Source organism: Periplaneta americana, chromosome 1 (assembly GCF_040183065.1).
Source record: "Periplaneta americana isolate PAMFEO1 chromosome 1, P.americana_PAMFEO1_priV1, whole genome shotgun sequence".
Lineage (NCBI taxonomy): Eukaryota > Metazoa > Arthropoda > Insecta > Blattodea > Blattidae > Periplaneta > Periplaneta americana.
In genome coordinates this window covers 208,296,758-208,311,105 of record NC_091117.1, presented here as the reverse complement: position 1 = coordinate 208,311,105, position 14,348 = coordinate 208,296,758, and the positions used below count along the sequence as shown (strand labels likewise).

Genomic DNA, 14,348 nt, shown 5'->3' with positions numbered 1-14,348 from the left:
ATTGTTACTATCATTGGTAGGTGATGCTTCACGTAGAAATATTACATGTCCCTTCGGCCGCCTTACCTTCTTTTAGTATTCTGCTAATAGTGTTATTTTTTAACAATTGTTGTAGCACGCAATGTTGCAGTCTTTATAGGTATTGTAAGTCTTTTTCACGTCACAAAATTGAATCATAGTGTAGGCCTATATATTGTATATTGACCATGACCACGCAGTTTTCTTTCTTTCGACATTATGCACACAATAAACTTTAAATTGGTAGCGGCCGCGACTATACGTGGTGAGTAAACACTGTTAGCACATCTAGTATAATATACTATAGTCACGAAGCTTGAGGTGATTTTTTGCAATTGAGAGCACTAGGAACAATAGAGCATGTCTTGACTGTGACTAATAAAAAGTCAAAATGGAATGTCACTATTTCGGACACTTTCATTATTTGTGCTGTAGGTTATAGAACAGCGAATGCTCTCGACGTTTTCCGACTACTCCAAATTAATTTATACAGTACATTAGCCGGGAAACATCTACATACTACAGGGACACCATTTTATTTTTACTAACATTTTTAATATTAACTTGTCCACACCTGTGGAGTAACGGTCAGCGCGTCTGGCCGTGAAACCAGGTGGCCCGGGTTCGAATCCCGGTTGGGGCAAGTTACCTGGTTGAGGTTTTTTCCGGGGGTTTCCCTTAACCCAATACGAGGAAATACTGGGTAACTTTCGGTGGTGGACCCCGGACTCATTTCACCGGCATTGTCACCTTCATTTCATTCAGACGCTAAATAACCTAGATGTTTGATACAGCGTCGTAAAATAACCCAATAAAATAAAATATTAACTTGGCTATACTCTGGATCAACGCAGTTTGCTACCCCCTTCCACGACTTGAGTTCGATGATACTGGCGTAATATACAAACAAATCACTTTACTAGGTATAGGAGGGAAGAAAAGTAGTTCATCCATTTACGTAAACTAGGAAATATCGCGATTTTCAGTTTGATCATTTTCATTAGGTTTTTGTTTAATCAAAATACAGTACAGTATTAACAATGAGTCTTTTTACTCACGACGTGAGCTGTCCATGTGGACGTATTCATTATGCGGTGTATATTATACTGTCTACAGCACATTAGCGTACAATATAGAGAATGAAGTTAAATTTGATAAATAACCATAATATGGATATTTAAACACATTTTTTAAAATGGTGGCCGTTCATTTCGATACAGGCTTCAATTCTAATGTGCATATTATCGCACTATAGATTATTATACCTAATTCCAATTACCAGTTTCGTCCTTCGTACTAGTAACTCATGTTGAAATAATTCTGTACATAATCTATAAAAGAGTACCTTACGTACTGTAAATCCAATCTTCACTTCTGCCCGATCCGGAAAGATAAAATTACTCAGACATACTATCTACTGTCCATCCAAGTGGTTATGTCGTAGGGTCGTAGAAAGGCAGGATATCACGTGACAGTTAATTACTTAACGCGGCCCTTTTATTTAAGTTATTTTAAACAGTTGTATAATATTACGTAGACGTCCAATTCCTAACAGAAATTAATGTTCTCAGAAAAGAGCTAAGACAGCCTAGTCACTAGCTGGCGAATAAAAGCTGGTGGGGGAAACCGGGATACGAAGTAGGCAAATGGACGACAGTACCTGTGCGAAAATGATTCAATATTAAAAGCTCTTTCGTCACTGGAAAACGCGAACATATTTTTGGAACGTACTGTTTACTATGACCGTAAGGCTACTATGACTGTATATGCTGTCTTGGATCTGTGTGGAGGACGGTTGAACTTCATTAGTAGAAGGGGTGGGAGTGAAGTACATTCAGAAACTCAGGTACAATAAAAATTGAAGTAAAAATAAAATGATGTCCCTGTACAAGCTGATAATGACTGTTAAACGAGCGGGCCCGGGTACAAATTCTGGTTGGGACAAATTACCTGGTTGTTTTTCTTCGAGGTTTTCTCTCAACCAACTGAAGCAGAATTGTTGGGTAACTCGGCGTTGGACCTCGGACTTATTTTACCATAATTTATTCACATATCGTTGTTATCATTATATAGACGAGTTAATTGGCCTGCAAAAATTTATTGAAATTCATTTTTTTACATCTCGGCTACTATGAAAGCTAAATGAACAAAACTTTTCATGCTTAATATACATACATTACACTTTATAAAACACTATTCAGAATATTGAAATAGCTAATAATTACCTGTAAAATAATATCAAATTTGCATATTTTTTTACAACCGTAAAGCATTTACATAATAAAATCTACAGTTATTAAATATCTGCTTGATTCTTTTACAGAAGTATTCTGAAGACCTACATCAACAACATAATCTAGGATCTTTTATCTATACCTTTGGGAAATATTTTTTCTTAATTTTTTTAGAAAATTTAATATTGAAGGTAACGATTAGAAATACTTCTTGAAGGAACAGGTACAAGATCCTAGACTATGTTGTTGATATAGGTTTTTAAAACATTCCGGTAAAAGAATCATGCAGATACTAATTAATTATTGTATATTTTATTATGTAATGATTTACGGTTGTAAAAAATGTCCAAATTTGATATTAATTTTACAGGTAATAATTATTAGCTATTTTAATATTCTGAATAGGTTTTATAAAGTGTAATGTATGTATATTAAGCTTAAAAAGTTTTGTTCATTTAGCTTTTATAGTAGCTGAGATATAAAAAAAATGAATTTCATTAAATTTTTGCAGGCAATGGTGTACCTCCCCTCATAAGTTCACGATGCAGCGTGCTGTATTCGTACAAGAGAGCGATTGTTCGATAACAGATATTCACAAACATTCCCCGAACGTCAGCTGGCGATGAACGGAGGGGCAAGCCTAGAGACGATTGGGATTTCCTGCTCGAAACATGAGTACGCAACGAACAGGGTAGTCAGTCGGTGTGGATTGGGAATGCGCCTATTCGAGTTCGAGGGTTGTCAATCGATCGTGTAGGTCGCAGTGCTGGGACATATACCACAGTCTAAGACACAGTCTTAGACTGTGACATATACTTCCTCCTAAAATTCAATTCAATACACTACTACATGTTTTGATTGTCATTTTCGGTAATAGGCTGCTTGCCTAACTTGCACAGATTTATGTACGGCACGGCAAATCTTTCAAGAAAGTTACACTGATTTCGAAAGTGTTCTGATTTTTAACGACTCTGGATAATAGTCGTCTGGCCGTGGTATAACTTACTCAGTGACTAAAGAGCCTAGCTTTATTATTGTATGAAAGCCTGTTATGATTCGAATCTTGTTAGTTTGTCACTATGATACAGTGGCGGCTGATTGACTGAGGCAAGTGAGGCCGGGCCTCAATCACTTGGCTTAACCGAAATCAAATTTTGTGTTTTTATATAATGTATTAGGTATTTGAATGAAGCATATATCGCTATAGAAACATTTGAAAACTTTGTGATGTATATAGACCTGTTTAGCAGTAAAATTTGCTCCTGAGGCCAGGATCGCTCGTGCCGGGTCTGGCTTGTGATGTATATAGACCTGTTTTACAGTAAAATTTGCTCCTGAGGCCAGGATCGCTCGTGCCGGGTCTGGCTTCTGAATTTCCTCTATTTTCGCGGGCATTCAGCTTGCGCTTAAAACATTGTAGCTGAGGCACAATTCGTCTGGCCTCGTGGCCTGGTCAGGTTTCCCTCCTCCCATCCATGGGTCGGCCTCAAGGATAGAGTGGGGTAGGAATAGCAATGGTGACTTGTCTTTTTAAATAGGCCATAAATAACAAAAATTCCAGCAGAGACCCACACTATTCTCTCCCCTTATGTCTTAGTTTATGACTTAAGCGAGGGTGTTGTACTATTGTACTTCGTAGTACAGTAGTGAATCTGGGCCAATGTTGTTATGTATTTCGAGAAAATATAAACAGAAACAAATGCGGGAAATAATGCTGGTGTAGTTAATTCATTCTTAGTGTCCTTTTCCGAGAAGAAATAATATTGAAAGAAAGGAAGTTGCAAATAAAGAGAGAATCTACCGAGATACCTACGACATCGCTGACAATTTTTCTGACACATAATTTTAAAACGTGAGTTTCTATTGCATCCTGGTATGGGCAACATAAATGGTTAAGTGGTAATGTGCTGCAAAATAAACTTCTCTGTTGGCCTTGTTCGTTGCTGTCAAAGGAAAAAAAAAAAAAGAAAAAAGAAAGCATTTTCAACATGTAATGTGGGTAGCTTCATCACACTGAAACAATCACTGAAACTCACAGCATAACAGCTTATTTGGTGAAATTATTATTTTTCATTAATAGTAGACTAATAATAATAATAATAATAATAATAATAATAATAATAATAATAATAATAATAATACAGTAAAAATGATATTAATAATATCATAAACATTTCCTATAGGAGGCACTTAAACTAGTTGCATCTGGCCTCACCGAGGATTTCGATCACTGGCTGCTACTGCTATGATATCTTATAATGTCCTAGATGAGAAGGTCCAATATCGCGCTGAACACATAGTAGCACGGGACAAAGGAAAAGCAGGCGAAGATTAAAACACAGACAGAGATATGCCTCTCAATAAATAGTCCGACATACTGTATATATCGTCCATTTTCGGCTTTTCCCCTTCAAAATTTTCTAGAGCTCCTTCAGTGGAGCAGCGTAATCCGGAATGAGACAAGTGGCCAACAGGCTTGGAGCTCTCATATTCAGTTTCTTTCAGCCCCTAACCATTTGCGAGGACGCGTTTTGCGTACTTTTTAAATTTCTCTTCTCACTTCTCTTTCAATTCAATTCAATGTATAACATTTGCCAGTGCTTGTAAGACGGGTTTAACGTCACCTTTAAACATAGGCTACAGGAAGAGTCCATCGCGAAATGGCGAGGGGTGACAGCTGTTCTCCCATTTGGTGTACTGCAGGCCTCAATCAATAGTCTTCGCCGACTCGCTTCATATAATCGAGACGTGACATTTGTACGGATCATCAACATGTCGGCTGTTTATTTATTTACAATTAAGACTGAGAAAATCTGGATAAACATAATTATGATCTTTATCACCTATCTTTAGGGACCTGAGGTTTGTGACTTCAAACTCGACCGAGGCCGATGAATAAAAATCCTCGGCAGGATTTCCTCTGTGGGCCCCATGTAGTAAATAAACGGCACGTACAGTATAAGGATTCTGTTTCGACAGAGTGTTTCAGATAAATTTGTTCGTACTTTTTCGCCCACTTGGATTTCGATGCTAGATAACCATTGCAATAATTAAACGCATCGTCAAATGAAATATTGATGCTATTATTATTATTATTATTATTATTATTATTATTATTATTATTATTATTATTATTGTTGTCGACCTGGTTGGCGAGTTGGTATAGTGCTGGCCTTCTATGCCCAAGGTTGCGGGTCGATCCCGGACCAAGTCGATGGCATTTAAGTGTGCTTAAATGCGACAGGCTCATGTCAGTAGATTTACTGGCATGTAAAAGAACTCCTGCGGGACAAAATTCTGGCACATCCGGCGATGCTGATATAACCTCTGCAGTTGCGAGCGTCGTTAAATAAAACATAACATTATAACATTATTATTATTATTATTATTATTATTATTATTATTATTATTATTATTATTATTATTATTATTATTATTGATCACGTTGTGGCCTCCTGGGATCTTCTAATATGAGAAAGAGAAAATGGTGTGCAGGAAGCTAAGGCATTTATCTTTCCAAGAAAAATTGCAAACATGGCATAATAGGAAAGATTGGATAATTCTGGGTTTGCAGTGAAAGATCTGCCCTCGGGCAGATCACTACAAATGAATTATTATTATTATTATTATTATCATTATTATTATTATTACCGGTATTATTATTATTATTATTATTATTATTATTATTATTATTATTATTATTATTATTATTATACAAGGAATAATTAGAACAATGAGAGAAAGGAGATTGGAAGATGGCGCATGGGAGAATAGAGAAGAATGAAGAAAGGCTATAGCCTACAATCTTGAAAATGAGCACAAAATGATGTCCTAGGATACTGTAAACCGCGATAATAAAATTATTATTAATATTATTACTATTATTATTATTATACAAGGAATAATTAGAACAATGAGAGAAAGGAGATTGGAAGATGGCGCATGGGAGAATAGAGAAGAATGAAGAAAGGCTATAGCCTACAATCTTGAAAATGAGCACAAAATGATGTCCTAGGATACTGTAAACCGCGATAATAAAATTATTATTAATATTATTACTATTATTATTATGTACAAGAAATAATTAGAACAACGAGAGAAAGGGGATTGGAAGATGACGCATGTGAGAATAGAGAAGAATGGAGTTAAGCTATACAATCCTGGGTGCACGAAGATGCCCTAGGATATTGTAAACCCTGATAAAAATTATTATTATTATTATTATTATTATTATTATTATTATTATCTTCCTAACACGGGGATAGTCCTAGAGGGACTGTTCCGGTCCACAAAAGTTTTCCCGCCATCTCCTCACAGAGTGACCCAGTAATCTTTTCCCTGTTGGTCTGTAGTTCAAGATTGCTCGAGGAATCCTTGTCCCCCCCCCCCCCTGTTGGAAAGTTATCCCCCTCTCATAAATTCATATTAACATCCCTGCCAAGGAAAACTTCTATCCCCCTCACAAAATATAATTGTTTTAATTCGAGTATATTTTATAAAATACAGTATAAAGTAACTAAAGAAAATAATATTGATTTATTATCATCACCGGCAAGCTGACAACAATCAATAACTTAGGAATTACACATCTTATCTTAAGTCTGCTCATGGATATAAATATAATTATAATCAAGATGCAAGACAACCAATTCAGTGCTACCAAGCGTTGAGGATAATAATAATTTTATGTGTGGTATTCTCTATCTAGGATTCTATCAGAAATCTTGATTCGCACCCTGCATATGCTTAACATGGTGAAGCTAGTTGTCTTCATATTGATGAATATACTGCAATAAGGTTCCATTCCCAGTTCTTGTAGGACGTCTTCATTTTTTTTATGATCCCATTTAGTATATCCTGAAGCAAGTAAAGTTATGGGTTTGAAAGTAAATTCTGAAACGACAAAGTATATGATTATGTCTCATGACCAGAACATAGTACGAAATGGAAATATAAAAATTGGAAATTTATCCTTTGAGAAGGTGGACAAATTCAAATATCTTAGAGCAACAGTAACAAATGTAATGATACTTGGGAGGAATTTAAATGCAGAATAAGTATGTCTGTTATTATTCAATTTAGAAGCTTCTGTCTTCCAGTCTGCTGTCAAAAAAGCTGAAAGTTAGAATTTATAAAAGAATTATATTACTGGTTGTTGTGTATGGTTGTGAAACTTGGACTGTCACTTTGAAATAGGAACAGAGATTAAGGGTGTTTGAGAATAAGGTGCTTAGGAAAATATTTGGGGCTAATAGGAATGAAGATACAGAAGAATGAAGAAAATTACACAATACAGAACTGCATGCATTGTATTTTTTACCTGACATAATTAGGAACATTAAATCCAGACGTTTGAGATGGGCATGGCATGTAGCACATACGGGCAGATCCAGAAATGTATGTAGAGTGTTGGTTAGGAGGCCAAAGGGAAAAGACCTTTGGGACGTAGATGGTAGGATAATATTGAAATAGATTTGAGGAAGATGGGATATTTATTTATTTGAAAGTACACAGGCATTACGGGATAATGATGGTAGAGACTGGATTAATCTTGCTCAGGGTTGGGACCAATGGCGGGCTTATGTGAGGGAGGCAATGAATGTCCAGGTTCTCTAAAAGCCATAACTAAGTGTGGAGTTAATCTCCTCAAAAGAATATTGGACAAAATTTTGTACGACGTCTGGATAATTCGACATCAAAAAAAGTGATATTCCTCAAAAGTTACTATAGTCAGTTTTCCCTATTCCCAAAGATGAGTACAGATGATGATGTGATGATGATGATTCATTTCATTCATTCATTCATTCATTCATTCATTCATTCATTCATTCATTCATTCATTCATTCATTCATTCATTTTATTCCATAGATCTTACATGAGCAATGAAGCTTTAAGATGTGGAACAAGTCAAAATTTTACAATATTACAATTACAATTTTTACAAATTTTTACAGTTTTACAATTTAGTAATTTTCTACAATTTTTACAATTTTGTGCAATTTTTTACAATATTTTGGCGAGATGTAGTGAGATGAGGTGAGATCCGAGGATTCGCCAAAATATTACCCGACATTTGCCTTTTGGTTGGGGAAACCTCGGAAAAACCCAACCAGGTAATCAACTTAAAGGGGAGTAATCAAATCAAAGGGGTTGATCCCGAGGACTCGCCATAGACCATCCGGCTTCAGTCCCACGGCTGTGGAAAACCTCGGAAGAAACCAAAGACCAAAGAGGGATCCAACCCAAGCCCGAATGCAGCTCCGGATCAGCAGCCCAGCGAGTCTGCCGACTGAGCTACATCGATGGCTCTACTAAAAGTATACAATACATAGCCAATCAGATTATTAAATTTACAAATGCAAACATCATTTATCAGTTGAGCTATATGTATAATACAAAACAAGTAAGTTAATTAAATTTAAGGCGTAAACAATTCAACCAGATGTGATACACAGAAATTGATAATACATATCGTGCAAACTACTTCAACTTACAAACACAAACAATTTATCAATAGATCTATACAGATTACTATTCAATTTAAAGCATGTACAATTCATCGGCCAAAACTATACAAACATATACAATACAAAGGAAGCAGAATAATTTAATTTACAAGCATACTTTCATTAAGCTATACAAATTTGTGCAATTAATATCAAGTAGATTAATTCAATTTATAATCATAAACAATTCATCAGTTGAGCTATACAGACTGCTATACAATTTACAGCATATACAATTCATCAATTGAGCTATACAGACTACCATTCAATTTACAGTAGGCCTATGTACAATTGAGGAGCGTTTTTGCAAAAGTCGATAGATGCAGAAATCAAGATTTTACAGAAATTACACTAAGTGACAGGATCTATCGAGTTTTGGAAAAACCTGGAAGGTTTGGTAGTCTCTACATACGGTATGAATCAAGTTTTGGTAAATCTGATTTCATAGATCGATTCCGGAGTTAGAAAACATACGATATCCATATGTCACTCACTATCGAAAATTTCTGCATCTATCGACTTTTGCAAAAACGCTCCTCTCATCAGTAGAGCTACACAGACTAGTAATCATTTTAAAAGCATATACAATGATGATGATGATGATGATGATGATGATGATGATGATGATGATGATAAGAAGAAGAAGGGGAATCTATAGAAGCAAAAGCTGGAAAGCTTTGGGAAAGAGTTGCTGCCTTTATTCGTTCTAACATTATTTAATTATATAATAGCTGTTTTCATATAAGAAAATATTTTCTATTTGAGTAAGCCTACAATCTGAACTTCTGAAGGAATTGTGATGCTTATAAGGTATGTTAATGTTAATTTAAAAGCAATAATTTCGTCCTTAGTAACTCTTGGTTCAAGAAACTTGTCGAATGCATTGCTTCGATCCACCAACTTCTGATTAGCACAACACTTTCCGTTGTTAAAATAATTGTTAACATAGTGTCTGCCCGTCTTAGAACAACCAATATCATTTTTGTAATATAGGCTATGTTGTTGTTCAGCCAGCTGTTGTTTGTTGTTGTTTTATAATGCCAGGCATTTGACAATAAAGTCATTTGACCTCTTGCACTCCAATATTTTTCAAAGATATTATCATGGTCAGCCACTGAAGCACAGATTTTGAGGTGTTCCGAATCCATTTCTTGGTTTGAGTTGCACAATGGGCAGTTAGGGGACTGATATATTCCAATTCTATGCAGGTGTTTGGCCAAACAATCATGGCCTGTTACCAACTGTCCGAAGACAGGTCTGGAATCAAAACAATAATTTCAACATTTATTTTTAAGTAAAGATCAGTTACAGAAATTATTGATTTTTACATTAAGAAATAAAGTTTGGTTAAAGTACGGGACTTTGTCGCATCTCGACTAAAATTATGGGGAACTCGGACATCTAGGCCAAAAAGGGGACAGGTCTGTTTTTTACGGGCAGTATAGTAAGCTTAAACTAGCACTAATCACTTCTTGATTTTCTTTTTCGTCTATCCCCTACACATGAGCTCTCTTTTTAAAATTAATTTTCCTGCGAAATAGAGGCTTCACTTGGAAGATTACTAACTAAGCATAAAAATAATGACATTTGAATAAAAGTTAGTGAAATGAGTCCGAGGTTCAACGCCGAAAGTTATTCAGCAGTTCTGCTTCAATTGATTGAGGGAAAACCTCGGGAAAACCCCAACCAGAATTTGAACTTGGTCCCTCTTCTTCACAGTCAGACGTGCTAACCGTTATTTCACAGTAGTGGAGTACAAGTATCTTATTTATTTCGTACAGTATCGGATTTTAAGGCATTTAAATTTTTTAGTAGGGAAAATTACCGAAAAGTCATTAATATTTCAAATGTTGTGATACCGGTATTCTATAACATGAGTGTAATGATGTTTAAGGTTTCATACAAAATTTAATTCAGATTCCAAATAAGTAAAAATTAATATAGCATTCAGTTAAAAAAAATGTTTTTGTCATACTTTGTATACCAATACCTGATTTTATTCTAAAATGTTGGTAGAATTTCACTTGATTTATTTCTAACAACTTAACATTTTATGCAAAACTAAGAATTTTGAAGTTACGAGTATTCTATTTTTTTTTTTTTACTCTAGATATTGCACATGTGCATGTGACCTAGCCTAATTATTATTATTTATTTTTTTTCCGAGAAGGGGCCGCTGTCTTGTTCTATTCAACAATTCTACTTCAATTGGTTGAGGGAAAACTCCGATAAAAAATCCCAAGCAGGATTTGCTCCTATATAACATCTTTGAATTTGAACCCAAGCCCATCCGTTTCACCGTTAGATGTGCTAATCGTTACTCCACAGCTGTGGATTAATTACAAATTACAGGGTTACGGGCACATATTGGTTACAGCCCTGACCAGGTGCAATAGCCTCTTGATCAGAGATTACGGAGGGTTTTTTTTTTCCTCTCTTTATGCAGAGAAGGGACCAGAAGGCTTACACTGCAGCCTGAGGCTTATTGTGCTTACCACTCCTACTATTATGAATGATTGGGTAGTTGAACGGCCGCACTCTTTTACAAGTACAGCACGCCACACCGTGAACTTACCCAGGCTATCGTATGGATGATGATGATGATGATGATGATATAGGAATTAATGATGGCGAAATGAGTTCGAGGTCCAACACCGAAAATTACCCAGCAATTCTGCTTCAATTGGTTGAGGGAAAACCCCAGAAAAAACCCAAGCAGGTAATTTCGCCCAACCAAGATTTGAACCCGGGCCCGCTCGTTTCATAGTCAGACGTGCTGACCATTACTCCACAGCGGTAGATTTTACCGAGGGGGTTACAGCACAGTCTAGTATACACAGTCACGAAGTTGGAGTTGTTTAAGGTACTAGGAACAATAGACTGTGCCGGTACTATTTCACATTGTTTGTGATGAGGCGATAGTAGCGATCCTAGTGGTTAATAACTATCTATGGATGCATATTCCCTTTATATTGAGCTTCGTGACTGCATATACTAGACTGTGGTTACAGTATGTGATCAAGGGTTACAGGTAAAGATAGAGCACTGAGCAGACGAGTGTACTATTCTAGATGTTCAGGTTTACCAACATACAACTTGGGAGCTTATTATTGCGATGATTTATGTAATGAAAGGGGCAACATTTATTATTATAGAAATGTGGGAGAAATATGTGATTGGAATGATAATATTAACGTAATTTTGCTCCTAATGCTATACTTTACTTTTTTAAGGTAAAAGAAGGTGTAGCAATTCCACCAGACATTACATTTTGCATTTGCTATATTGTAAGGCCTGTCGTGCTGTGTAATGGTGAACGGTGCTGGGAGGAATGAATTGAGTCTTGCGTAAAATTTCGATCGAAAGTAAGAATAAAGTGTCGAAAGTGTTTTATGTGTGTTGAATTTGTGTAAATATGTTTAATGTTAATATGAAAAGCATTGATACATCATTTAATAATATTATGCTGTTATTACGAAGTACAATGTTAATTACACAATAGGGTTGTGCCAAAAATATTGATCGTGTCTTTACACTTTCCATTCTCGAAGGACAGAAAATTCTATTATATTTTGGTTATTTTTTTGTATTAAAATATTAGTTATCATTCACATGTTTCCAAGCATCTGTTTTTTAAGATGCTATGCCAGTGATGTCATCCGACGAAATATCTCTCCCGGAAGATAATACTATAAAATGAGGCTGTGTTTGGGGGTACAGTGACGTTTTCGAAAGCTACACGATTTTTAAATTCCGTTGAAAAAAAACTGCGCTGATTAAAACGATGAAACAAGCAGTTTTAAAATGTTACTTATTTACTATTGACATTATGTGTAACATTTCAAGGTCTTTAAATAATTTGCAAGCCTGTGTTTCGGCTTCTTTCTTTAAAATTTCTTCAATATCAATGCCAGGTGAAAGTTGTAAATAAATTAATACGTAATATTGGATTTATCTTAAATCCCTGATGTAACTTGTAGACTATTAGATATCCGACTATAAATAAATTGGACGTAGACCAAACTATATTGGTATGGAGTGTTCTAGGTTGAATGAATGAGTGCCAATTTTTTTTTAATACATCGACTCTCACTTTAGGCACAGTTATCCTTGTTCTATTCGCACATTCTGAAATTGGCTATGTTCTTTAGTTTTGCGCACACTTCTTGTTATGTGATGAAAGACTTAGTGAATTGAGTTTGTTGTAGATTAATGACGAAAGTGTTTACCTTCATTTTAGAACAACAGCAGCAATAAATATGCATCGTGTTCGGACAGTGTTGAACAATCTGGTGCCATTGGCACCATTGATTCATAATGCGGCAGGACCAGAACGATTTGCTTCGTGGCTGCTTAGATCTGGGAATCCAACGTGTACAGTTATGGTTTCAAGTACAAGACATTACAATGCACCTGTTCAAACGGAGCCATTTTTGAATGGAAGTTCCTCTGCATATGTTGAAGAAATGTACAATGCTTGGCTGGCGGATCCCAAAAGTGTTCATGTGGTAAGTTGAACTGTTGTTGGTATACCGGTACCTAATTATAATTTATTTATTTATTTATTTATTTAATCTGACAGGATTAAGGCCATAAGGCCTTCTCTTCCATCCTACCAGATAGCACATATAAATACAAAAAAGAAATACAAACACTGATGAAAATAATACAAATTAAGTTAAAGCCCTGTAAAGGGTCAACAGAGTCAAAAGAACACTATAGAGCTCTCATCGAGCTAATACAAGAAAAAAGAAAGGAAACAGCAATGATGATATTGATGACTGACAGTAATAATAATAATAATAATAATAATAATAATAATAATAATAGTAATAGTAGTAATAATAATAATAAATACATTACATATTAATTTTCAATTTTACAACAGCATAGTTACAATATTTACTATATGTCATGGGTTAAGGTGAAGTTGCGCAACCTAATATGTGTTCAACAAGCAATTCCACGAACTAGAATGTGATTTTTAAATTTAAATTTGAATTTTGATATTGTCCGACAGTCTCTGACATGGTCAGGGAGAGAATTCCAGAGGCTTAGAATAGATATGCTGAAAGATGATGAGTAGAAGGATGTTCTGTGCAGAGGAATAGAGAGAAGGTACATGTTCCGGGTTCGAGGTAGTGAAAGGTAAACAAAACGAGATGCTAGGTAAGAGGGTGTGGAGGTGTGGATGATTTTAAATAGCCTAGTAATAAGAGAGAGTTGAAGAATCTTCTTTCTTTAAGTGGACTCCAAGACAACGATTCTAGTGACGGTGTTACATGATCGAATTTTCTAATGTTACAAACGAAACGAACGCAGATATTGTGAACACGCTGTAGTCTATGGGCAAGATCAGTATTTAGATTCGTGAATAGAGAATCGCAATAATCGAAGTGGGGCATCACTAAAGTTTGGATCAGGTTCTTTTTAAGGCTGAGAGGTAAAACGTTGGTTAAGTGTTTGAGGGAATGAATTATGGAGAACGTATGATGTTACGAAATTGGTGGCCACAGGACTGTTAGTAAATCTTAGCTTCTTAAACCTGGCATGAACTTCAGGCATAATAAATAATATACAATGACTAGT

At 35.5% G+C, this 14,348-nt stretch overlaps 1 protein-coding gene across 7 annotated transcripts in view; it reads left to right on the top strand.

The window, feature by feature from the left end:
- The first annotated feature begins 11,698 nt into the window (after positions 1-11,698).
- Ogdh (oxoglutarate dehydrogenase Nc73EF) overlaps positions 11,699-14,348 on the top strand; it is a 117,982-nt gene continuing 115,332 nt past the window's right edge. For 6 of the 7 annotated variants that reach the window (XM_069836571.1, XM_069836567.1, XM_069836569.1 and 3 more), the window contains exons 1-2: positions 11,699-11,790; positions 13,000-13,267. In XM_069836571.1, the coding sequence (XP_069692672.1) occupies positions 11,714-11,790; positions 13,000-13,267 (345 nt within the window). In that variant the 5' untranslated portion in view covers positions 11,699-11,713. Of the gene's footprint in view, positions 11,791-11,977; positions 12,125-12,999; positions 13,268-14,348 lie in introns of those variants that run through there. The other variant, XM_069836568.1, reaches the window with a different exon arrangement.